The sequence below is a fragment of the Apium graveolens genome, chromosome 10, assembly GCF_009905375.1.
Source record: "Apium graveolens cultivar Ventura chromosome 10, ASM990537v1, whole genome shotgun sequence".
NCBI lineage: Eukaryota > Viridiplantae > Streptophyta > Magnoliopsida > Apiales > Apiaceae > Apium > Apium graveolens.
In genome coordinates, this window is record NC_133656.1 from 171,309,705 (window position 1) to 171,335,391 (window position 25,687).

General features: G+C 34.5%; 3 protein-coding genes across 4 annotated transcripts; 2 read left to right on the plus strand and 1 right to left on the minus strand.

Moving 5' to 3' along the window:
- Positions 1 to 115: 115 nt before the first annotated feature.
- Positions 116 to 2,844, plus strand: LOC141690279 (laccase-22-like). 2 transcript variants are annotated; one of them, XR_012562710.1, is made up of 7 exons: positions 116 to 268; positions 356 to 507; positions 659 to 903; positions 1,125 to 1,256; positions 1,414 to 2,331; positions 2,412 to 2,691; positions 2,780 to 2,844. XR_012562710.1 is itself a non-coding variant. In XM_074494980.1 (6 exons), exons 1-6 carry the CDS (start codon positions 176 to 178, stop codon positions 2,540 to 2,542), a joined length of 1,671 nt encoding a protein of 556 aa, XP_074351081.1. In that variant the 5' UTR covers positions 116 to 175; the 3' UTR covers positions 2,543 to 2,844. The 2 variants fall into 2 exon arrangements, 1 of the variants encoding a protein (XP_074351081.1); XM_074494980.1 differs by having other exon boundaries at positions 2,412 to 2,844.
- Positions 2,845 to 5,278: 2,434 nt separating this feature from the next.
- LOC141690282 (transcription factor DIVARICATA-like) lies at positions 5,279 to 7,571 on the plus strand. Its single transcript, XM_074494982.1, has 3 exons — positions 5,279 to 5,694; positions 5,866 to 6,300; positions 6,820 to 7,571. Exons 2-3 carry the CDS (start codon positions 5,909 to 5,911, stop codon positions 7,295 to 7,297), a joined length of 870 nt encoding a protein of 289 aa, XP_074351083.1. The 5' UTR covers positions 5,279 to 5,694; positions 5,866 to 5,908; the 3' UTR covers positions 7,298 to 7,571.
- Positions 7,572 to 13,309: 5,738 nt separating this feature from the next.
- On the minus strand, positions 13,310 to 16,771 carry LOC141692286 (coronatine-insensitive protein 1-like). The gene is made up of 3 exons (XM_074497048.1): positions 16,131 to 16,771; positions 14,813 to 15,284; positions 13,310 to 14,322 (listed from the first exon to the last, which is right to left on the minus strand). The coding sequence occupies exons 1-3, from the start codon at positions 16,619 to 16,621 to the stop codon at positions 13,504 to 13,506; spliced, it is 1,782 nt and encodes a 593-aa protein (XP_074353149.1). The 5' UTR covers positions 16,622 to 16,771; the 3' UTR covers positions 13,310 to 13,503.
- Positions 16,772 to 25,687: the final 8,916 nt, after the last annotated feature.

A 25,687-nucleotide genomic window follows, 5' to 3' on the forward strand; every position in this document is an offset into this window, starting at 1 on the left:
ATAAGGATGCATGGCTGTATACTCTTGCTCACCTAACCAACTAAAATGACATTCCCTCTCGTACTATTTAGTCTCTCCTCACTTCTAGCTGCAGGGTTCAAATCACACACATAAATAAAGCGTGGGAAAAATAAAAATAGTAAGACCTACTGATTCCAAGCCACAGATATAGACAATGGCTTATTGGTTTAGCGCAATTATTATATTTTTGGCAGCTGTCCTCTTTCCAGCACCAGTTGAATCAGCTGTTCGTCAATACAAGTTCAATGTAAGTCCAGTATTCTGTTCTTGCTATTTTTTCAGTTTAAAACTTTGATAATTTCTTAAGTTATTTAAGTATGCTTCATACTGCTAGGTTGTGATGAAAAATGTGACAAAACTCTGTGAGACAAAGTCCATTGTTACAGTCAATGGGAAGTTTCCAGGGCCTACTGTTTATGCAAGGGAAGGTGATACAGTCAATGTGAAAGTTATTAACAGTGTCAAGTATAATGTAACAATTCATTGGTAAGGCCTAACTATTATCTGTCCAAAAAAAATAATATAAGCATAACTTCTACTTTGGATTTTCTTTCATATGCATGTGAAATTACCATTTGTAACATCAGTCAATCTTCGATTCATTGATTAGAACAACTTAAGATTTGTAATTATTCAGGCATGGCGTGCGGCAGCTAAGAACAGGTTGGGCTGATGGACCTGGATACATCACACAATGTCCAATACAGACGGGGCAGAGCTATGTGTACAACTTCACCCTCGTAGGACAGAGAGGGACATTACTTTGGCATGCACATATTTCTTGGCTCAGGGCAACTCTACATGGTGCAATTGTTATTTTGCCCAAGAAGGATGTTCCTTATCCATTTCCAAAACCTCACAAGGAAAAACTCATCATACTAGGTGCATATACAAAAAAATACCTCTGTCCTTTGAAATGTTTAGATGAATTACTCGTAACTAAGTTTGCTAAATTACTCATAACTTAGTTTGCGCTATGAGGTTCTTCTGGGATGGTTGTAGTACATGTTTGTTCGAGTACACAGCTGAAATTTCCAATATATATTGCCAATAGTAGTTTCAAAGTGCTAAATATTAAACCCTGTTTATAATTGAGTATGTAGGGGAGTGGTGGAAATCAGACGTTGAAACTGTGATTAACCAGGCCATGCAGGCGGGGTTGCCACCGAATTTATCAGATGCACATACCATTAACGGACGTCCAGGGCCTGTTCCTAATTGCTCTTTGTCTTCAGGTACTTCATGCCTTGTACATAAGCTGTTTTTTATAATTAATTTCGCTATGTAGCAAGCCTTTAGGGAAGGGGGAAAAACATGAATAATAGTTTCAAGAGTAAACCATTTTTGCTAATCCTATAAGAAATGTAAATTAATACTATGAACTGCATTCAGGATATACATTACATGTTAAGAGTGGCAAGACATATTTGCTACGCATCATCAACGCTGCTTTAAACGATGATCTCTTCTTCAAAATTGCCAACCACAATCTAACTGTTGTTGACGTAGATGCCTGTTACACAAAACCATTCAAAACAGATACCATTTTCATAGCCCCAGGCCAAACCACAAATGCTCTCCTAACAGCAGATCGAGACCCTGGAAAATACCTTATTGCTATTTCACCTTTTATGGACACTGTAGTCCCTATTGACAACATGACCGGCACGGGTTCCCTACGTTACAAAGGTCTTCCTCCATTTCCTAAAACAACGCTTACCGCAATGCCTCCAAAAAACGCCACCCCAGTGGCAAAATCATTTCTGGATTCTCTACGAAGCCTAAACTCGAAACAGTTCCCTAGTAAAGTCCCACTGGATATTGATCATTCGTTGCTTTTTACTATGGGTGTTGGTGTTAATCCTTGTGCCAAATGTGTTAATGGAACAAAAACAGTTGGGGATATCAATAATGTGACATTTGTTATGCCTAGTACCGCTTTACTTGAAGCTCATTATTATGGAATTGGAGGTGTTTTTACTGATGATTTTCCTGGAAATCCACCAATGGCTTTTAATTATACGGGGAGTGTACCAACTAATATGCAGACTTCAAACGGGACTAAAGTTTACAGAGTCGCTTATAATTCTACAGTTCAAGTTGTGTTACAAGGTACTTCGTTTATAGCACCTGAGAGTCATCCAACACATTTGCATGGTCATAATTTCTATACTATTGGAAGGGGTTTGGGCAATTATGATCCCGAAAAGGACCCAAAATCATTTAATCTTGTTGATCCTGTTGAGAGAAACACGATGAGTGTACCTACTGCTGGCTGGACTGCAATCAGATTCCGAGCTGATAATCCAGGTAACATATTCGTATATAACAAAACCGCAACTATTACATGTACACTTGCTGCATTTTACAATGGAATTAATTCGTTGCAGGTGTGTGGTTTCTGCATTGTCATTTAGAAGTGCACACATCCTGGGGCTTAAAGATGGCATTTCTGGTGGATAATGGTGAAGGGCCTATGGAGTCTCTTCCGCCGCCTCCACGCGACCTCCCGAAATGCTAAGAAAATTAAATTAGGAAATTCAAAATGGGAAAAAGAATCAAATTTGTGAGAGATTGTTGCTTCTGAGTTGTTGCAGAGACTCAGACACAAAATTGTTGATTGAACAAACATGAGTGTGGGATGTTTGTACAAGTGGAAATAAAATAGTTGTAAGTATAGATGATACATTGTTTTATTTAATGTCATTTATTTGATGTTTAAAGGGAATCTCAAATTGTATGTACATGTGTTGCTCAGGTCTCGGGGTCTGAACTGCAAGGGTTGTGTTGAAGATACAAAGTCATTTCTTTTCTTGTTCTTCATTTAATGCCCCATCATCATACACTTAATTTATAATGCAGCTGCAACTTTAAGAAAAAAAATAAACATAAGTTCTGATTTTTTCTGGAAACTTTGATAAACTTTATCAAAAACAATAGAAGTGAAAAGAAATAAACTAGGACCCATGCCCCCATCCCCAATAATTGTACATCTTTTTACACAAATATTCGTTCATATGGTCCAAATCCGTAAAAATACGACTAACACAATTATTTTTACACAAATGAACTGTATTCAGGTTTTCACCTATCTGCTCAAAATTAACGAAGATAGTAAACAATCTCGCTTATCAGAGACATGTGAGCTTTATATATATATATACATGTATATGTATTACTTGGAACTTGAAACTTGGACTTAGTTATCCCAGCTTCTGGTATGTGTCAGCAATGTCTATAGAGAAAATCAGGCTACGTAACTAATGTACACTCATACAAACCTGCTCTCCAAGACACTTATATTCGAGTTATGATCACACAAAAATTGGTATTATTGGGAAAAGGTAAGTAGGGATATTTATAAACAAATTATGAATATACGAAATTCGTTGATTTCTCGGTCGTCGATAAATTAATTAAAAAATATTTGATCAATTCAATAAATTGTTGATAAATTATTTGAATTTTTAAATATTATCAAAAAATTATAAATCAGTATCTCAACTAATTAAATCTGATTTCCGAAATTTGTGGGGACAATCCAGAGACAGCCTGAGTCTGCATTCCAATAGCTTAGTATCTTTTGCTTTATTTTTCCAGCTAAATCACATGAAAATGTATCCTTGCTTGATGACTGATAGTAAGATTTTGCATTCTATTTTTAGCTTCTTTGGAACTAAGGGAATCAATATCATGACTCAACCCCTACCAAGATTAACATCATGTTTTTTAAAAAGAAAATTAAAAAAAGTAACAAACATACGACTGATTAATTGATCCAAGATACGATTAATTTAAAGATGCATTACATTGTAAAACTGTCTGGTTGAAAGAAACTGAGGTCTGAGGTGGTAGTTAAAAAGGAACCTAACTTAAGTTCACTGGGCAAATCTGAAAATCATTTGAACTTGACAACTTTATAGTACGTCCTACTTTATGCATACAAGTTGCGCACTCACTTTCCTTAGTTTTGTAATTAAGTTACCGACAAACTAACCGCATTCATTCACTTAGCATCTTAGGTATCTTGTCCTTTGTCCCAGAACCTTATAGAATCTAATAATTGTATCACTCTGCACTAAGCTCACTTTAATTACACTTAATTTATTCGATTGCAATCCAATTTTGATCTAAAAAATTTAGTCCTGGTTACATTAAAAACTAAAACGACAGACCTAAAACGATATACGATAATTTTGAATTATTTATTTTTTCAATGTTAAATTATTTTCTCAAAGCCTAGAACGATAGACCAAAAAATAATATATGATAATTGCCTCTTACGATTATATCATCTTCTTGTAGATCCGCGCAGACAGCAAAGGTACTCTTAAGATATAAGTTGCCCCGATATTCACTTTGAAAATTAGTTTAAATAAGTATTCACCCACCTAATTTGCTACAAAAGAATGTCACATGTGTACAAAGCTTTGGATAAGTGGATAACCTCAAAACTATCGATGTGCACAATGCCACAAACTGCACTTACATTTTTTTATGTGCATTCAAATTGCATAGTATAAATTTGTAATTTAGTAGATGCCGACTCCTCTACACTTCGTGTTGAAACATTTTGCAGGCATTGACATATGCCCTATCGGGCTTCTCAATAGCTACTTGATCCAAAGAGTTGTATCCTGAAGTTTGCCCCTTAAGTCCATTTGTTAATTGTGTAATTAACAATACATTAAAAGTACGCTTAAACACGTTTTCTATCACTTGTTGCTTCTTATTTTTGAAACATTGGATAACTATCAAGGATTACAAGTATACATACTGGTGAAGACCTACTCCATTGTTTAAAAAACATATGTATATTAGTGTTGCCAAAAGCATCCTATTAATCAAGAAAGGTTTAAGGGAAAATGGTAGTCGACTGCTACCGTGTGCATGTGTTCAATTATCAAAAAAATATACTATAAATCTCGTTATGATTTAGGAGCAATTTGAGGGACCTAAACATTTTAGATTCATTCCATGTAGACATAAATAAAGATTGATTGTACATGTCAGAAAAAGAAAAGTCATTTTTTAAAAAGAAATCAAATCTTTTTTGATAATGAATAAAAAGGAGTTGGAAAAAATCACTGTATGAAATGAAATTTAAGAGTAAATAGGTAGACCTGCTTGAGCTATAAGTTTGATGTGTTCCCTGTTTTTACCTTTAAAAAGGTAGTAAAATTGGCAAAAGCTAATCCAGTGGCAATCAATCCTTTTGCATCAGCTGACATAATAAAGAATCTTGATTTTTATTTACACAGTACAGATGCAGCCAGGCCTTTTTTCCTTTACCTATCTGGTATCTATACTATAAGAACAAATGCATATTCACATTACATTATACTTACTCTTCATATCACTTATGTATTAACCATAGCCTCCCCATTTTCATAACTTCAAAGATATTTTTCATGTCTCCTTTTCTGTTTTTAATTTTGCTTTCATTTGGGTTCATTCATGACCAAATTCTTCAAGTGTTCTTGTAATTTTTGTAGCTCAATCTAGTGTTAAGAAAGAAATTTCTTGTTTTTTTACTAAATCAGTTTCTTAGCGTCAACATTTAAGTTTTAGTTCTTACTTTGCCAGTTTATATTCTAGTATTTATCTTACTACTGTTTAGGATTTGTGGCTGAGTTGGTAAAGAGAGTTTCCTGATTTGTCAATTCTGATAAGGTAAGTGTTTTGAATTATTCACCTATGTTGCTTATAATTATGATGATCATTTACACTTTACTGTCTGTTTTTACTGTAAATTTATGCATCTTTTGTGTTTGTGTTGTTATCTTTGAGTGTGTGTGTGCGTTTGGTATACTTATTGTTCATTGAATGTTGTGCCAACTGCAGGATTTTGTATTGCTATAAATAGAAGATTGGAACTTTGCAAGTTATGGAAACATTGTATCCAGCTTCACATACTTTCAACTCAAGTTACTTGATGCAAGATTGCAGGAGCACAATATGGACAAAAGAAGAGAACAAGAAGTTTGAAAGTGCTCTTGCATTGTACGATATGGATACCCCGGATCGATGGATTAAAATTGCAGACATGATTCCTGGGAAATCAGTGTTAGATGTGATGAAACAGTATCAGAATTTGGTTGCTGATATTAGTGATATAGAAGCTGGTTTAGTTCCCATTCCAGGATACCTGGCTTCCTCCTGCACACTAGAATTGATGAAAAATGGCGAGTTCAATGCGTTTAAAAAACGCCCTATGCTATGTAGATCCTCTGATCAGGAGAAGAAGAAAGGTGTTCCTTGGACAGAGGATGAGCACAGGTAAAAATATATTATCTGTGTGAATTGTCTGCATAAAAAATCGATTATATAGGAGCTAATGTTTTATGTTTGATAGTTAAGTGCTGATTTGTTTATTAAGGATGCTATGAATGTTGAATAATTGCCATATAATGATTATCTTATCCGTAGAGACTGAGAACATCAAATTTTATCAAGTAAAACGTCTCAATTTATACTTTGCTTAATGCAGTTCTCATGAATCAATTCAATTAAGAGAACTATGATCATTGAGGTTTTCTGTTCTGCGAAGTTGAGTGTTGTAGGTAAATGAAGATTAGTCCGTAAAGCGGAGTGTATGTTAATAAAGAGATTTGGAATTGTATATGGTAGTTGATAAGGAACTTATATGGGAATTTGTAATTCGTAATAATGGGAAATTCGGTTCTTCATGCTAGATTCCTACAATCAATGTCATATCATTTTATGTGATAGTTTGCAGTATTGCTTCTTTTTTTTGTGTCTTTTATATTAATGGTTTGTTGGATGACTTAACTTTAGGCGGTTCTTGATGGGGCTTCAAAAGCATGGAAAAGGGGATTGGAGGAACATTTCGCGTAATTTTGTAATTACGAAGACATCAACTCAAGTTGCAAGTCATGCTCAGAAATATTACCTAAGACAGCAGCTTGCAGAAGGTAAAGAAAAGAGGAGGCCTAGCATCCATGACATTACGACCGTCCATCTTACAAGTGATACTCAACTCGACAATCACAAATTTACCACTCAAGACAAGACTACTATGACTCCACTGCCAGAGAAGTGCATTGCAACACCGAAGATGTTTGTTGATTGGAACCACTTGGATAATGGACCAATCATGGACTGTAACTCAACCTATAACAACCAATGTGTGTCATATTCGCATGAGAGTGCTTTGTGTGATTTCAAAATTCAGAAGGGTGGTGCCCGTGTAGCTGACTTGGGGCTTCTGGATTTAGGATTTCAGTTCCAGTCAACCAAATATCAAATTTGGTGAAGAGAGCAATATCTGCGATAGTCAGTCAGTCAGTTGGCTGAAATGCAAAACTAGATCTTAAGTCAGTTATCTCGTAGATACTTTCAAAAGACTAGAAATGGATTCAAGCTGTGGTAGGTTTAATGTTTTATGAGACTATTAATAGTGTGTGTATATAAATTTCTATTTACGGAGGATAAAAGTGATCTGTTTCTGAAGTTCTTGGCTCTGCCTACTTCACCATTTATCTTTTTGTATATCGAAAATTAAAGATCGAAATGATAATTGATGTGTATCTTGAGAAAATGATAAATTGGAAAAATTATCTCACAGGAGAAAAGAACTTGAAACTAATATATTTCATTAAACTGTAAGTTGCAGTAGACTAAACTGTTTTGATTAAGGATAATCAACTGTGAAGAAGCCACTGCTAATATAAAGTCACTACTGGTGTGGCCAAATCAAATGGCTAATCAAGTTCTTTTGCTGGATTTGAAGTCATCACGCAACTCTCTTTTACTCTGATCAATTTTAAAAAGTTGATAACGGTCCATAGGTCTGCATTGTTCCAACAAGTTAATCATCTTATAAAGATTAATGACTTCCAGTAAGTTTGTTTAAATAAATCAGGTATAGAATTGATCCCTTGCCTTTATCTTCTGATCATGATGATAAAACTTGACCATTCAGTTCTAACGCTTTCATAACAAACTCTACGGAGACATCTGTGTATCAGATCACTGAAGCTCAAACTATAATCATGTCGGTAGAAATATAGCTTCTCGCTTTAAGTTCAGTAGTTGGAAGATTACTCATTTCGCTTTACGTGAGTGCTTGTTCATTACCCACATTTTGAACGTGTGCCTTGCACGTCTAAAGGGACCTCTCATAACAGACCTGACCATCTGCTATGATTTGACAATGTAGGAAACATCGATATTTGACAAACAATCTAGTGCCATTTGCGACGATTTTGTCAGATTATTCCACTCGGATATTATAGAATTCTAAAAAAATGCTACTCATTCGTCTCTGAGAGGCCAGACTTTTAAACTGCTTGTGCGATGGAATGTACAGAAGTGAAAAATAAGTCTGCAGTGGTTATTGAAAGTGGAGATATCACTATCTCAGTAGTTGGCATTCCACAATGCAAACCATACCTGTTTTTTAGTACTGTAATTGTTCATTTTTAGTTGACATAAAATAGTGGCTGCTACTGCTAGTGGCACCAATGTAGATCATAGTGACCCAACCAAATATGTGTATAGCATATATGTCATTTGTAAGCCACACATTAGGCAATATAAATTATAGCCTTCATGGTTGCGTGAACAACTTTCTGGATACTCAATTCTTATTGAATAACAATTTTACCAACTTTTTACCATTGTTTATGTCTTTACCTTTCTGCAAGCTGAACTAGATATCACTTTCGCCACAATTTTGGTGTAATTCTTGTGAACTCTTTTGAGGTGGAATGTGATTGTATACCTTGTCAAAAAGTCTCTATATATTGGTTCATCTTCCCTTTTTAAGTGTTCCGATTCAACAAAATTTAAAAAATAAACTCAAGTACCACATGATTGATGAAGTCCGATCCATCATACTAAAATACCATAGGAGATTCTAATGTAATACTGAGCAATACGTATCTGTGAAAGGGAAAAACAGCACTGCGTATTCCACATCTCGGAGGTGTATATATGCAAGATACACATCTCCAAACGGGCGATGTACGAATTTTTTTCCTAAATAAGACGCCTGTCCAACATGTATATCAGAAGCCCTGCATGTTATAAAATTCTTTAGTAGAGATTTGATATTTGATATTTTAGACAAATATATTGAGAAAGTGTTATTTGGAGTTGACACATATCAATCTTACATACTAGTTGAGTTAGAAAGCACTTTTGAGTGAATGTGATCATTAAAAGATACAGGAGAATAAAGTGTCTAATTTGTTCAAGAGTTTGTCATAACTTTCGCTAGACAGTTAATTGTGAGACTGTCCGGCCAACAGTTTAGTCATTATCTACATAGACAAAGAAAAATTAGCATCTTTTAATCCTACACCAAGTCGAGCAAACTTAAAATCGCGAAAGTGAAGTATGTTCTGAGCATATAGAAAGAAAAATTAGCATCTTACCTCCGTTCCGTCCTTTGGTTTCTCCTTGAATTTTACTTGCAATCGCCACTTTCATTAATCACTCCATCAAATTATAGTAAAGATGTTATGTTTCAGTAATTACATTTCAACTCCAAAATTTTCATCTGCAGGATATAATCATTTACCTATTTGAACGTAAACTAACATACAACTAAGCTGGCTAGAACCGCAGATAGCATATGGCATGGTAAAAATTTTGTTCATGTTGAACTGTCTTAAAAATTTTAGGGCCGAGCTAAGAAAGCCAACAGGGCAACAAGTCTGAAAATGATATAAATGTTCATACCTAAGATTGAAAATCAGATAAAATCAAACAAACACAGTATATCCCCGCCAAAATGCATGGTTTAGGAAGGAGAGTAAGAGGGGCACATGCAGTCGTGCATTACATTCATGGTAGTCATTATATTTTTAGGTGTAGGAGAAGGGAGGGGAGGTAAGAATCAGACTGTAGAACTCTTCTATCAGCAGGAGCATCTTTTTTCACGCTTGGGACCTCATTGCTGCACAATTCATTTACTGGCCAAGTTGTTTGCGTGAAGAATTAGATATCTGCCGACCAATATAGTAATGGACCTATAACAAGACATTAAGAGAATAGTGGCTCTTGGCGAAAGAAAGTTGGTTAAAAAGGAATTTCAGCACTTGAGTAATTAGTTTTATGTCCAGGGTGGGAATAATAAGCAAGTATTTGGGCAGGATGCTTAAAATCAATTTCCACTCCATATGAATTCAAGTCAACAAATTGTGTAGGAATCATATCATTACCCAAGCGGAACGAATAATAAGCAACCAGGCAGGATGCTCAGAACCAATTGCAGTTCCATGTGAATCCAAATTAAAAACTACCAACAGATAAGCTCCTCTCAACAGCTATTGCCCAGACATGGGCTCCTAGTAATTCACTCTTCGATCCTGAGTAAAGGAGCAATTAGCACCTAAGCTCCTCCTACACTCTTGTCAGAAGCTAGCAGAATTTAACTCAAGGCCTTTAACCTTAGAGCCTAGAAAATACCTCCTATTCTTGTTGATAAGTTTTGCGAGACCTTTTACTGCAAGACCTTTAACTGCGTGTTTGCGAAAGCAACATCCTCTCCTATCTAGAATTTGCAGGCTTTGACAGTCTTTAGGAAATTTAAGAAGACCTGCATCGATTCTCCAGTGTGGCCCAATAAAATCAATCTTCCTACATCTGTGAGGGCCTCAGGAAAAAGAAACAGAGAGAACTTGATGGCAACTTCTAAACGGGACCGAAGCCCATTGTCAAGCAGTAAATCTGTTAGCAATTCTTTCTGATCAAGCAACTCCGGTACACATTAAAGATTCATTTTCTGTAGCATGTAATGCAAATTGCAAAGTATTCCAAACCTAAACAACCATGTGCCCGCTGCAATGCTGTAGCATGTAATGCAAAGTATTCCAAACCATTTTGTTTTCCAACAATTAGCAACAAACTCAAGGCTCAATTAAATTTTTTAGTCTGGTCCTAAGATAAAATAAAGGCAATCAAAAGCATAAAATAAAATACTTATTCTTGAAACTCTATTTTTTTTTAGCTCCCACTGGTTCTTCATACAAGCAATAATTTTACAGTGACTACACAGAACATTTTAATTTGTTTAGTGGTAAAACAAGATTTGCACTAATAAATGTATGAGTAAATCTTACAATTTGTTCCTTTTATTCAAATTAATCAAGATTTAATACCTCTTTCTGGAGTATATTTAGAAATGAAACTTAAACAGAATAGCAATGTAGCAGCCAATCTTATGATACATTTGTTCATTTAAATACATAATAGCTTTGTTTGAGATCCTGACAATGTAGTACTAATGAAAGACCACCAAAATCCTCTAGCAACAGGGGAACAAAGAGAAGCGGTTAGGATGGAACTAAACGGGGGGAACTGGGTAAATATGAAGCCTTATTCTCAGATAAAATGTCAGAAAGTGTATAAGAATATGAGACCTTTATGTATCTTTTACTTAATAGACAATGGTCTTCTTCATCAAGAAGATTGTAGAGATCTACATTCCTTTATCTGAATGCTAAAAGAAAATGCCATGGCCAATTCATTTTTCATTAGGTTACTTGGACCTTGAAAGCATAGCCTTGAAGAAAATGTTACTGCTGCGTACATAAATTTCATCTTTTTTGAACAACGCCCACCCTTCTAATGCAGCTGTGTCTCGGAAGAACCAGCAAAATTCAAAAAAAATCCTGATAACTTTTTTTCAAGGAAAGCAAAGACCTATGTATCTATATCTAAAGATCCTTAATTTTGATGTTGCTAAGTAATGTCATTTGAAATTTAATTATTCCAAGTACTGTTTTGTGTAAACCAAGCTCGCATAAGTACTTCCCATCATTGTGCAATAACATGGTCGTACACAAATCTCCTGCATTACTAAGATACTAAGGAACAGAATCCTTGTTTTCCTGTCAAGCAGTAGCATGCATGGAATAGAAGGATTCAGGGGTAGCATAGAGCTCACCCCCCCCCCCCAAACCCTCATGACAAGTATGCATGGTTCGAACTTCAGTTGCCGAGGCCTTGTACTTAGAGTCTTGAAAAACTAGGTAAGACGCAACTTATTCTATCTTTTCCAGGCAGAGTAATTGAAAACGTCAAACAATTGAAATCAGATTCGATAGAAGCATTTCATACATGTTTACAATTAGTTCATGTAACTCTGTAAGGATCCATACATGAACAATAATTGCTTTGATATTATCCAGATTCCAGCAACTACGCGCAACATCATGCAATTTGATGGCATTTAAAATACTTCCTAACTATGTTCCTTAATAAAGCTAACAAAGAAAGAATAATACGGTACATTCATCAAAATATGCTAATAAAGATTACAGACAGCATGCTATTAAAATGATTTTGTAAACCACATCAGATTCTCCAGTATGTTGCAACTTGCAACTATTAACATATTCATATGCTTTCAAAAATGTATGTGACAAGTGAGAATCTAAATCTAGTAAAGCCAGATTACATCTGATGGGGACATTTGGATTATTTGGTGTGGGGAAAAAGAACTGTGTACAGGGTAACTTTAGTAGGTTGAATTGGAATTTAGTAGAGACTGCGATAAACTAATAATAGTGGTTAAAAAGTTGGATAGCACATCTTTTGGTCTTATTATGCGGCTTGGTAACCTTGTCAAGAATAGGAGGAAGAAGAAACTGACAAATGGTGTACATTTTGGACCGTTGGTGTCTAACAGATTATCCAATTCCTTCAGGATTAATTATTGCTGAGCACATTCTTCACTCAGCTCTCCTAGTTGTCGCGTTTTACTGCTTAAAAGACTAGGGTCGCACTCTAAAAAGAACAATTCAAGTAAATTAACACGCAAAAACAAGTTTTTCATCTATATGACTATATTCTATTATTGAGAATATTTTTCCAAATTTCTCGCAGATTATTAGAATAAAAAAAGCTTTTAGTCGAATAGGATAATACCGATGGAAAAAATCATTATCAGTGAGTACACAAAGATCATTATGGGTGTGGACACAAAGATCCAACGAAAAATCAATCTTCTTTGGCCAATTGCTCTTATCTATAATATTACTTCGCTCATTATTCTTTGTTTTTTGATATAGATGTGCCCGGACAATCCTACAGACAATCCCAGCACCAATTGGCAGTAACTTGGCCGTTATTACAAAAGCGGCAATGTAAGGTTCTCGAAAAAATGATGGCAGGTTTTATGCAACCAGCACCTTGCATTATCAATTCATATAGTTAATCTAATCATCAAAGCATTTGTAACTGGAATACAGAAAAATCTAGATTGATTCTAGCACCATTTAAATCTTCGCCTAAGGGTCGATACGAGGTTATTACATTTCAAAAAACTACAAGAGTGCATCATCATTTACCTGGTACAACAAACTTATTACGTGTCAAAAATCCGGACTCAAACCAAAGTGAGGTTAAAGTTAAACAGAAAGATACATAGGCCTATCAACTCAACTGACTACTGAAAAAGAAAGCGCAAAATGTAACTAACTTAGTGGAAACTATATGTTCAGTACAGGTTTATGAAGTAAGATATGAAGATGGGGAGAGCGGAATAACTGTATCTGGAAAATCTGTCCTTTGTCCGGCTAAGGAATAATATGCAAGTATATGGGCCGGATGTTCACATCCTAGAGGCTCACCGCGGGCATCAACACCAATATCTCGTCTTGCAGGAATCAACTCTATATTCCAGAATGGACGAGCCATGGCTAAGAGATCAGTATTTGTAGGACTTGCTCTATACCCTTGCACCCACAAGTACCTCATGGAAGTTAGCTGTAACACTGCATAAGCCAATGCAGTTTCACTGAAGCAACAGCCCCTCATTTCTAGTTTTTGCAACCTAGGGCAGCCTCTAGAGAATGCTAGAAGTCCTGCATCCGACTCCCCAACATAGCCCAGAAGCATCCATCTTACATTTTGGCTGTACTTCCCTATATAACTAAGACCCTCATCTGTCAAGCCCCCAGGCCGAAGATACAGAGCAAACCTTCTAAGCTTTAGGCAACCTTGTAATAGAGCTCTAACTCCATAGTCAAGAGGTAAATCTGTTATATTTTCTTCTTGGTCAAGCAAGACCAATCTGAAATCACAAAGGTTTTTCAGATGAGAGCCCATGGATTCTAGAGCTGCATTAGTAATATCTGACACGTATACAGCTAGATATTCCAATTCAGGACAGCCTTCTGCCAAAGCTGTCAACCCTCTTTGTGAAACTACACCTTCCACATCTTCCATTTCCTGTTCATCAGCACCCCGCTCTATCCTAAGCCTTCTCAATTTCGTGCAACAACGACTAAGAACTTCTAATCCTCTATCACCAATAACATTTCTAGTCTGTCAAAATGGAAGGAAAAGGGGAAAAAAGAAAATTTCTTTAGTAATTTTCATTTTTATCCAACATTTTTGCCACCATACAACCAATAACCTAGCCAAATTTATGGATCTACATCCTGAAACATAATAAATTCATAGGCACTGGCCTAATATTGTATGTGTAAAGAATGCAAGTAGATAAGAAGTATGACCGGAAAACTTATGAAATTTGTAACTGTTGAATCCTAAAAAATTGGGAATATTTATATAAGAAACCAAAACCTAAGAACCATGTGCAAATCACTTCAGCAAGATCTATACAAGAGACTGCTCAACTAAGACATTTAAATTTCATAAAGCTTTCATTTTCATATTTAGTATACCTGCCTGCTTGTGGGAAGATGGGAGATGAAACGAATAATAGACTCATGTAACTCACAAAAGATATGTTTCATACAAAAAGGGACACTTTCAGCTGTACAAAAGTCACAATTTGTTTAGCAATATTTACCTCAAGAATTTCTAGGTTCGGGCACTTCTGAAGTAAGCGACAGTGGTCCTCTGTATCAAGAAGAGCATACAGGAGATCCAATTTTTTCAATCGGGATGCAAAAGAAAAAAGTATGGGCATTTCATGCTTCCCCATGTAAGTAAGACCCAAGAAGCATAATCTCGGCGGAATTGGAACACGGAAGTACTGTTCTGGTTGATCATTGAAGGAACCTCCAGCAAACTCTTCTAATGAAGCTGCAACACGTAAGAAACCGACAATATCTAAAATTTCACAATCGCTGATTTTGACAGATACTAAAGAACGACAATTCTTGGCTATCGATTCAAGATCTGCAAAGCTGACTTTAGTGAGATCGGTCATGTAAAAGTTCAGAATTTCGAGTACTTTGTTGTGCAAAGAAAGCTCATAGAGCCATTCACCATCTTTTTCAATGATTGAGCTCTCCTCCAAATACAAGGTTCTTAAATTCCTGAATTCACGACACATAATTGATATTAACAAACTAACAATAATCTGAACATCAATTCCACTTCCACATAGCTGATGTAGTTCCACCTAAGTACGATTGATGCATACAAAATAAAAAAGATTTCTAGCCCTTTTACTGACGATATATTTCACAGTAAAAACTTAAAAAAGAGACCATGAATTCAAATACTTTGTATGGATATAGATACTATATCAAAGAATCCTAATCAAATCTCAACGCGTAACAATATCAGACACAAGATATATCCAAATACACTAAATTTAACTGTACAAGTCATGCTCAACTACCAAACCATTTTACTTTATACATCTCTATTTTTTTTATTTGTCGCTTTGATTTTTACACACATTTCAATGTTGTTTGAACGGCTAGTTAAAATTATCATTTATAAAAAAAAAAATTTGTAAATAAAAGTAGACAACTTATATTTTAATTCAAAAAAAAAAATTTAAAATCATATTTCTAATTAGCCGGTCAAACCACATTGAATACGTGTAAAAGTCAAAAAAAAAACAGAAAGAGTAGCATATTTGATGAATTTTACCGTCTAATCTGAAATTCAAAATATAGCTCACTAAAATCAAATTCACTAAAAATATTTATCCACAGTTGGGAAAGTTTGTAAGCTAAGATAGTTTGTACCCCAACACAAGACCCCGAATACAAACACATAAATAAAAGAAAGTTAGTTAGTTAAGCTAAATTATGTGATAATCTTATCTGTAACTGTTTGGAAAATCATATTATAATTTATAAGTTGAAAAAAGCATACATTTTTAATTTTTAAATTACTTATAAGATAAGTCAAACGGAGAAGAATCAGACCTACAACAGCGAGTGATATGCAACAACCCATCCGTACTAAACCCTGAGCACTTATCAAGCTTCAACACATGAAGCTTCCCTCCACGCGCCTCTGCAAGCACTTTCAAATCCTCATCTTTAACAATCATTCTTCGAAAATGGAGCGATTTCAAGCACACAAAATTTTTAGAGAAGATATCAATCCATGGCTTGACATAGCCTCCCCAGTCTTCAGGGATTAAGTTGAACATAGCAGCGCGTGGCTTGCCTTTGAGTTTGATAGATTCTAAGTGTTTGAAGCGGGTTAAAAGGTGGTGTGGAGTTGTAGTGTAGCATAAGGCGATTGTGATGTGCTTGCGAGTGAGCGCGTCGAGGGAATGCCAGCTGCGGCAGACGGTGGAGACGGAGTCACGGTCACGAGGGTCGGTGAGGTAGGGGATCAGGCATTCGAAGACTGTGTCGGTGAATGGGGTGGTGCTGCGTGTGGTGGGAGGTGGAGGTGGGTTCTCCATTTGGAGAGAGAGAGAGAGAGAGTTAGGGGGGAGAGAGAGGGTTAGGGGAGAGAGAGGGAGAGAGATGTATGGGAAGGAAGGAGGGAGATACTGAAACGGAAATGTGTAGTGAACAGGTGATGTGTTGGGTAAGGATACTGTACTGTGCTCGAGTGTTTTGGTGTCTATAATATATAAGCCAAAAATTGTATATTGACAAATATATATTGGAAATTAAAGTATGGAAAATTATAATCTTGTATACATTTGACAGTTTTGTTAGTTAGACTTTTCAAATTTATAAATTACATATTTTAAAATACATAGTAATATTAATTGGATGTTAGGCAGGAATTGATTATTTAATTCTCTCCTAAATTTTACTAAAATTCAGGATTCTAAAGAAAATTTTCTGCTAAATTTAATACTGAGCTAAACAATTTTTAAAAAGTCTTTTGTGGTTGATTTTTCATTAAAATAAATTTAAGCTAATTACAAACCGGAAAAATTGATATATACATATGCGGAAATATGTGAGAATTTTTTTGATAAATATATCATGTTTAGATCATTCAATAGTTGAGCACGATGATAAAAATATCATAGAAATCAGAGAGTAGTCAAAAACAATGGACATTAATGCAACAAGTATATTGATCTTACAATATTATTTGAAATTAGTTTTTTTTTTTTTTTTTTACAAATGCAGAAAACTTTCATTAACTTCAATATAATACAGTCGGGACAAACCCCCAACTGTCGATACAACCAGGTGGTAAAACAAATATCATACTAAAAACAATTAAATGATTTGTTTCCTGATCGTTTAACACATAGAATTTAAAAATTCTTGAAATTAAACACAAAATCAAAGACATCCCGAGCAATCCAAATTGTACCAACATCTCTGAAAATAGCAACATCGCAATTGACCATATCACATAAAAACCATTGTTAGCCCAATGTTCAAAAACACCAATCACTGAGATTGGAGAAACGACACCACAGCTATCTACTTGCCGGACACCGGCTATAGACATGCCGAAAACACCCCAGCTATCTACATGTCGGATACCAGCTATAGACATGCCGAAAGTGTAAACACGTGAAAGATGAACAATCTTTGGTTGTGAAAGGTGAGCTCTTGCAATAATCAACACCGCTCCAGATTCGACGCAGACTTTGCAGATCACCAAGAATATCAATAAACTCGTTCTCAACCGATTTAACACGAAATAAACCCAACCATAATTAAACAAAAACATAACAAAGCACTCTAAAAGGAGAGACAAAACATACACTCCAAAAGGAGAGATACACAAACACCCAAAAAATTGAATTTTATTGAAGGGAAATTAATAAGGACAAAAGAGAATGAAGGGTTGGGACTTTCCACAGGTGAAAACCAGCGGAAGCCCCTTGATTTACTTGAAAATAAACAAACCCTAGGAGAGGAGAGGAGAGGAAGGAGGCGCTTATTTTATACCTTGTTAATTTCAAAGTGATGAGCAAAATAATAGATTCGTATAGTAAATATTTTTTAAGTCGGCACAAGAAAAAGAATAGGTGTGGCACACTTGCAGCCTAAAAAAGTAAGCTAAGTAAACTCCAGATAAATGCACAACACTTGATTAACCTTCTGCTCCACATGTTTTGTTTTTTTAGATAATTTCTTATATTTCCTGGTCGTTTTGTTTGTTTATTTTTTATTTTTAGTAAGATTTAAGAAGGATAAATAAATAAATAAACACAAGTTGGAGGAAGCTGGCCCGCACATGGGGCAAGGCAGGTGTGTCGGGGTTATCTGCACTACAAATTCCGTGCCCCTCCAGTTACATGTATTTTTGTGACTCCTCCTCCTCCTCCTCCTCCTCCTCCTCCTCCTCTCTCTATTTATTTTTTAATTACACTGTCAGTTCTTTTGCTCTGATTCTCAGCACCCTTACTCCTTTTGTCTGCTTCAAATATCTTTCGTTCAATACAAAAACAATACTACAGTGATACCAAGATTATATTATTTGATTAATTTCTTACTGAAATAGGATCACTGTTAAGAGATATTATGTAACCTTCACCCAAGTATCAAACTTGGTATTTTATTTTTATTAAGGCTACGTTTAATTACGAGATATAATTTCCAAATAATAATTAGGAGATAACTAATTTTATTATTATTAATTATATGCATTAAATAATCATTTTTTATGAATAAAGTTTAAATTGGATTATAATTCTAAAATTTTACCCTATATTTATTTTAAAACATAGTCATTGATATTGTAATATAATTATTCAAAACTCTCGTTTCACCCCGAATACAATGAAGGATTTTATAATTCTTTAAAATATGACTTGTTAGATAAATTAAAACAATAGCTCCTCCTATCAATTATTAGATGAGATTATAATCATATTTTTTTATCCAACAAAATAAATATGAGATAAGATAATTTAAATGATTATAATCATTAAATAACTCTTCGTACAAAATATAACATGAAATTGAATTTTTTTAAAATTATAATACTGTCCTATACCTAATACTACTAAATAACAGTGTTACAGAAATCGGCGATTTTACCGATAAATCGCTGTAGGGCAACCTAACGATATTATAGAGTAAAATCGGAGAAAAAAACATTTTTTGATTTTCCGGTCAAAATCGGCGACTTTCCGACAAAAAGCCCGCGAATGAAGCACATAATTTCAGGCCTGTGGAGATGAAGCTGACCGTGGGAAGAAGAAATAAATTTCATGCTGAATTGACGAAGACCGACGATTTGAAAACAATTCAGCATGGAATGTTAGTATTCCATGACGATTTCAGGCAGACATTGGAATGGAATAAGAAGGGTGAGAATACAACGGAGGATAAAACGAAGGAGGGGAAAAAAGTAGTTTAACACAATTTTTTAATAAAAAGGGCACGCAAAACAAAGATACAGGACTTGCTGGGTATTGAAAAGCCTTGCTGAGCTATTGAAATGATAATACTAACAGTTATTGGGTCATAAACAACATCCCTGCCAATATTTACTCATACAAATATTTATTTTACATATAAATTTTTAAAAAATAATATAAAAATATATCCGATTTTTTTCCGATTTAATAATACGATAAATCCCCGAAATCCGATAAATCGCTAATCGGTAGCTTAACCGATCTGGTCCGATTTCCGATTTTTATAATCATGCTAAATAAACATAACCTAAGCGTACTGAATTTTTTACTTATTACAAGTTCAAATATCAATTGAGGACGAGAATATATGCACGACTCCAATTTGATTCGTTACATAATTTAGAGATTTAAAACTCAAATATAACCTTGACACCTTTTTTTTTAAAACTTCATTATTTAATTCTATTAAATTTTAATAAAATTAAATTGTTTACAAAAGCAAATAGGTTTGAAGATAAAACTTGTAGCGTAACCACCATTGCTGTTGGGGAGCTGTTTGCAAGACAATTTTTAGGCATAGAAATATGTTTTAGAGTTAATTGCTTTCATTAAATAACAAAACTATATACTTATTTTAAAAAATACAGTTTGCAACTTCTAAGTTTAGACATCAAATACAATATGCATCACTTTAACCATTTTGTTAAAAATATTTATATTGTGGAGGGTAAAATTGTTCAGTAAAATATTTAAATAATAATTTTAATTTTTTTAAACTAAACTTTAATTTAGAATTTCAAATTATAAAAATAATATTAATGTCAATTATTTTATTAGTCAGTATAATTTTTAAAATTTTAAAATATAGATATATTTAGAAACTTTATGATTATATATAAACATATATTTTGCTTAATAAATATAATTTAAGTATTTAGCAATATGATTAATTTAGAATAAAACTAATAGAAAATAGCTATAATTTTTTCCATGTAAAAATGTATTAAAATAAATATTTTAATTAATTTGAAATTTTAGTTATTAATATGAACATCTCAATTTCAATTTTATAACTGCAAGGATGCATGTTATAGTTGATATTGAAAATTAAGGGTTGCAAACTGTATTTTGCAAAGTAGGTATACTGTTTTGATTTTAATTGAAAGATGGGGTTGTAAAGTGCAATTAACTCTATGTTTTAATAGGGTCTCCAACGCTAGTCACTTATTAGGTATAATTTACGTGTCATTCTATTATTAGTAAAATATACATTAGTCAAGACTATTATGTGTTAGGCATAATTTTAGATAACTAGAAATTAGCACGCTATATCAATCCACGTCATCCATGAGTTTTAATTCTTATATGTAATCCTAATTATATTTTATTATAAAGTTTTTTTATTTATAATATATATATATAACATGCTATTTTAAGTCATTTTTTCAATATTCAAGGTACTTGTAAAATACTTAATTATAATTATGAAAATTATGTATATATGTCATTATTATTATTATATATATTGATGTACTATTTATATTTTATTTATAAAATTTAATGTTATCTAATATTAAGTATAAAAATGTTCCTTTATTTTTAGCTAAATCTAAAAAATTCTAATATAATAATATTAAGATATTTTTTCTATTAATTTTTAAGTATTTTAATATATTTTCAACCAATCATAATAATTTTTTATTATTATTTTATAATATTTACTTTAAAATATTGACATAAATATAATAATGTTAATTAATTTACTTTCATTTATATATTTGCAATTAATAAAAATTTAATATTTTGAATATACCTAAAGAATATAAGCTTATACCACTTAAGTATAAGGTTCAACAAAATTTTACCTAATCATATTTTAGCTATCAGATCCCTGGAGATGCTCAAAATAAGTACATGCTCATTTTTTATTATATCTATTTTATATCTATTCTGATACCCAAAGAACAGACGTTTCAATTCACTTGCTACATGTATAACATTTAATTCTACAAAATCACAATACTAAGAATTTAGAATAAAATGTATATCACTTCATAAAGTAGTAGTTATTTTTGTTTATTATAATAGCAGTATATATTTATTTTAACGGCATAAGAACACGTAAATCACAAGCTTACCACGAACTATGTCTATGTTATGCAAGTATAACATAATAAATATAGTTTTAGGCACAGTTTGTGCTCTTCTTTAATTATTCAACATTTGATTTCAATTTTGGTAGACAGATAGATAGCTCATTCACTAGTCCTCCAGCTCATCAAGCCAGCAAGTTAGTTAAGATTTCTGATAGTATATAATAATTAAGGAGTGAGATTCAAGTTGTAACAAACTATTATTTCCTTTATCTATCAAAAATATTTCTATCTTCTTCTTAAGATACATGAAAATATTGTTTTCTATCATGCTATCAGAGCTCTATGCTCATTTCTGCATCATTTAAGAACAATCTGATCGACATTTCAACAAACACGTTGCTCGTATCTGCTTCGTTATACAACAGATTACTCAAATCATATGATTTTCGTCATTATTGTGTTGAAATATATCTTCTTCATCATGACTTCTGCATCTTATTCATCTGCTGCTGCTTGATCAACTTCATCCACTTCATATGTGAGTTTGGATGTGAATCATCCATATTACTTACATCCTAGTGATAATCCAGGGATGCAAATCATATCAATGATTCTCAGTGAACATAATTACAATTAATGGTGTCGATCCATGGAAATTGCTCTTTCATCGAAGATAAAACTCGGTTTTGTTGACGGATCATATACAAAATCAGCTGCGAATTTACCTCTTCTTTTCCACTGGACACGCTGCAATAATATGGTAACCTTTTGGATTCTCAACTCCGTTTCAATTGATATCTGTAATAGTGTTGTTTATATGAAGACTACGCTTGACATCTGGAAAGATCTTGAGGTGCGCTATTCGCAAAGTAATGTTCCTAAATTATTTCAACTTAGATCAGAAATTTCTCATTCAACTCAAGGAAGTATGTCAATTGCAAGCTATTTCTCTAGGTTTCGAGTTGTTCATGATGAATTAAATTGTATGATTACGAAGCCTCGATGCATTTGTACGTTGTGTACGTGTACTGTTAATATCAAGCTTGATCTATATGATCAGGATATTCCATTAGCTCAATTTTTAATGGGATTAAATGAGCAGTTTACTGGAATTAGAGATCAAATTTTGATGATGAAACCACTGCCATCTCTAAGTCAGTGTTATTCGTTACTGTTACAAGAAGAAAATCAAAGATCTCTAGTGTTATCTACACCTATTTCTCATGATTCTGTTGCGTTGACGGTTAATACTGGTAATACGCGATTTCAAGTTGGTAACAACTTCTTCCGTTCCAGAGTTGCAGGGTAACAATTGGTATTCTTCTTTGCATACTAATCAGTTTGCTGGCACTAGCATACATTTTGCTAATAATGTGTACCCTGCTCAGTCATACACCTCAGACATCTGGATTGTAGATACATGTACTACTGACTATATCACACCATGTTTAGACCTGTTACATGATGTTACTCCATTTCATTCAACTTTACATTTGCCTAATGGCGCTTCTGCCAAAGTCACTCATATGGGGAGTATCAATCTTAGCCCAGATATACAACTGCATAATGTGTTATTTGTGCCTAGGTTCGCCTATAATCTTCTGTCCATTTCTAAATTTTTGGCTGACAGCAAGTGTGTGGCAACGTTTACTTCACAGTGTTGCTCTCTCAAAGCTCCTAACTGGCATAGTGCTCTTGAGATTGGTAAAGCAACAAATGGATTATATTTTCTCAATCAACATCAGCTTGGTTTACATAGTGTCAGCTCTACCAATATACCTCTGTCCAGCACTGCTACTGTGAATAAAACTCTTCTTTGGCACCATCGACTTGGTCATGTACCAACAACAATCTTAAAGACGTTTCCAATAGAAGGACTTTAGCAAAACAGACTAGACTTACTTTTCCCTCCAGCCAATCTCAAACATTGTCTATTTTTGAGCTGATTCATATTGATTTTTGGGGCCCCTACCATCACAAGACTCATCATACATGTTCAATGTTTCTTTAAATTGTTGATGATAAGCCACGAGTGTCTGACAAAGCTCAAGTACCTAAGCTTTTCTCTGATTTTATTCAATTTGTTGAAAATCAATTCTCAACAACAATAAAATATGTTCGTTCAGACAATGGCTCTGAGTTTTTGAATAAAGTTATGGCCTCTATTTTTGCTGTAAAAGGTATTTTGCATCACACTACATGTGTGTATACGCCTCAACAAAATGGCTTGGTTGAACGCAATCACAGGTCCTTACTAAATGTAGCTCGTTCTCTGAAATTTCAATCAGCTGTACCTCTTGATTTCTGGGGCCATTGTTTGTTAACAGTTGCATATGTGCTAAACAGAACTCCCTCTCCTCTTTTAAATGGATGTACTCTATATGAGGTCTTGTTTCAGGAGCCACCTAATTTCTCTGAGCTTCGTGTGTTTGGTTGTCTCAGTTATGCCACAGTTGTGCCTCATCCATCTGATAAGTTTGCACCTCATGCAATCAAGGGAGTTTTTGTTGGTTATCCCTTTGGTAAGAAGGGGTTCAAAGTGTTTGACTTGCAAACTAAACAGGTTGTTGTTTCTCGAGATGTGATATTCCATGAGACACATTTTCCTTTTAAGGATATAGTTACCCCTACTATGTCTCAACTGTTTCCTACTTTCACAAGTTTTGCTGATTGTAAACCTTTAAATTCTGATAATAATGGCAGTACTGATATTGATATTCCCCCTCCCCCGATACCTCTGTTCCGTCTGTTCCTATTACTTCAGTTCCACCTGCTACTCTTGTTTCCAGACCTCATCGCACTCGTCAATTTCCAACAAAGTTTTCTGAGTATACAGGTCTTTCCGCACATCTCTGTAGTTCTATTATACTTCATACTGGGTCTATACCTTCTTCTCTTCAGTTTTATGTCAACCTTCTGCCATTTGATCCAGCCTCTGTTGTCTTTGTGGCTAATGCTCACAAAATTTCAGAACCCGTAACCTACAAACAGGCTATCAAACACTCCATATGGTGTGAAGCAATGAGTGTGGAATTGGCCACTTTGGAAGCTAATCACGTGTGATCCATTGAACCTTTACCTCCAGGCAAGGGGATTGTGAGATGTAAATGGCTTTACAAGATCAAGTACCTTGTCAATGGGGATGTTGATCGTTATAAGGCCCGTCTCGCTGCTAAGGGCTTCACTCAAACAGCTGGATTAGATTACCTCGAAACCTTTGCCCCGGTTGCTAAAATGTCCACTTTACGCATTCTCTTAACTTTGGTTGTTAAGAATAATTGGCACATCAAACAGTTAGATGTCACAAATGCGTTCCTCCATGGCCTTTTAGACGAGGAGGTTTATATGGCATTACCTTCAGGCTATACCCCTTCTTCTGAACTGTTGTCCAGCTACCCCAATCAACGGCTAATTTGCAGACTTCTTAAGTCCATTTATGGACTTAAGCAAGAACCTCGCCAATGGTTCATTGCTCTCTCTGCTGCATTGCTGAAGTTCGATTTTATTCAGTTGGTTAGTGATTCAAGTTTATTTCAGTTTCAACATGGCACCTCAGTTGCTTATCTTCTCATTTATGTGGATGACATGTTATTAACCGGTAATGATGTTGTCCTACTAGATGACATTGTTCAATTTCTTAGTCTTCACTTTAAGATTAAGGACTTAGGCTGTCTGCATTACTTTTTGGGTCTGGAGCTGCATAGGTCTGCTATGGGTATTTTCTTGAATCAACACAAATACATGTTGGACATTGTTAAAGACTGTGGTTTGTTGGGCACTAAGTCTACATGTATTCCTATGGATCAACATCACACTCTGCTAAGTGACACTACCACGGGTTTTCTCCGTGATGTGACTGCTTATAGGCGTTTGGTTGGTCGTCTCATTTACTTGACAATCACTCGTCCTGATATCTCTTATCCAGTACACATTTTGGCTCAATTTATGAGTACTCCACGTGAGTCCCATTGGACATCAGCACTCAAAGTGGTGAAGTATATTGCTGGTACGTCTCACCAAGGCTTGTTGTTTTCCTATACTCCTGACTGGTCTCCAACAACATTCTGTGATGCCGATTGGGCAAGTT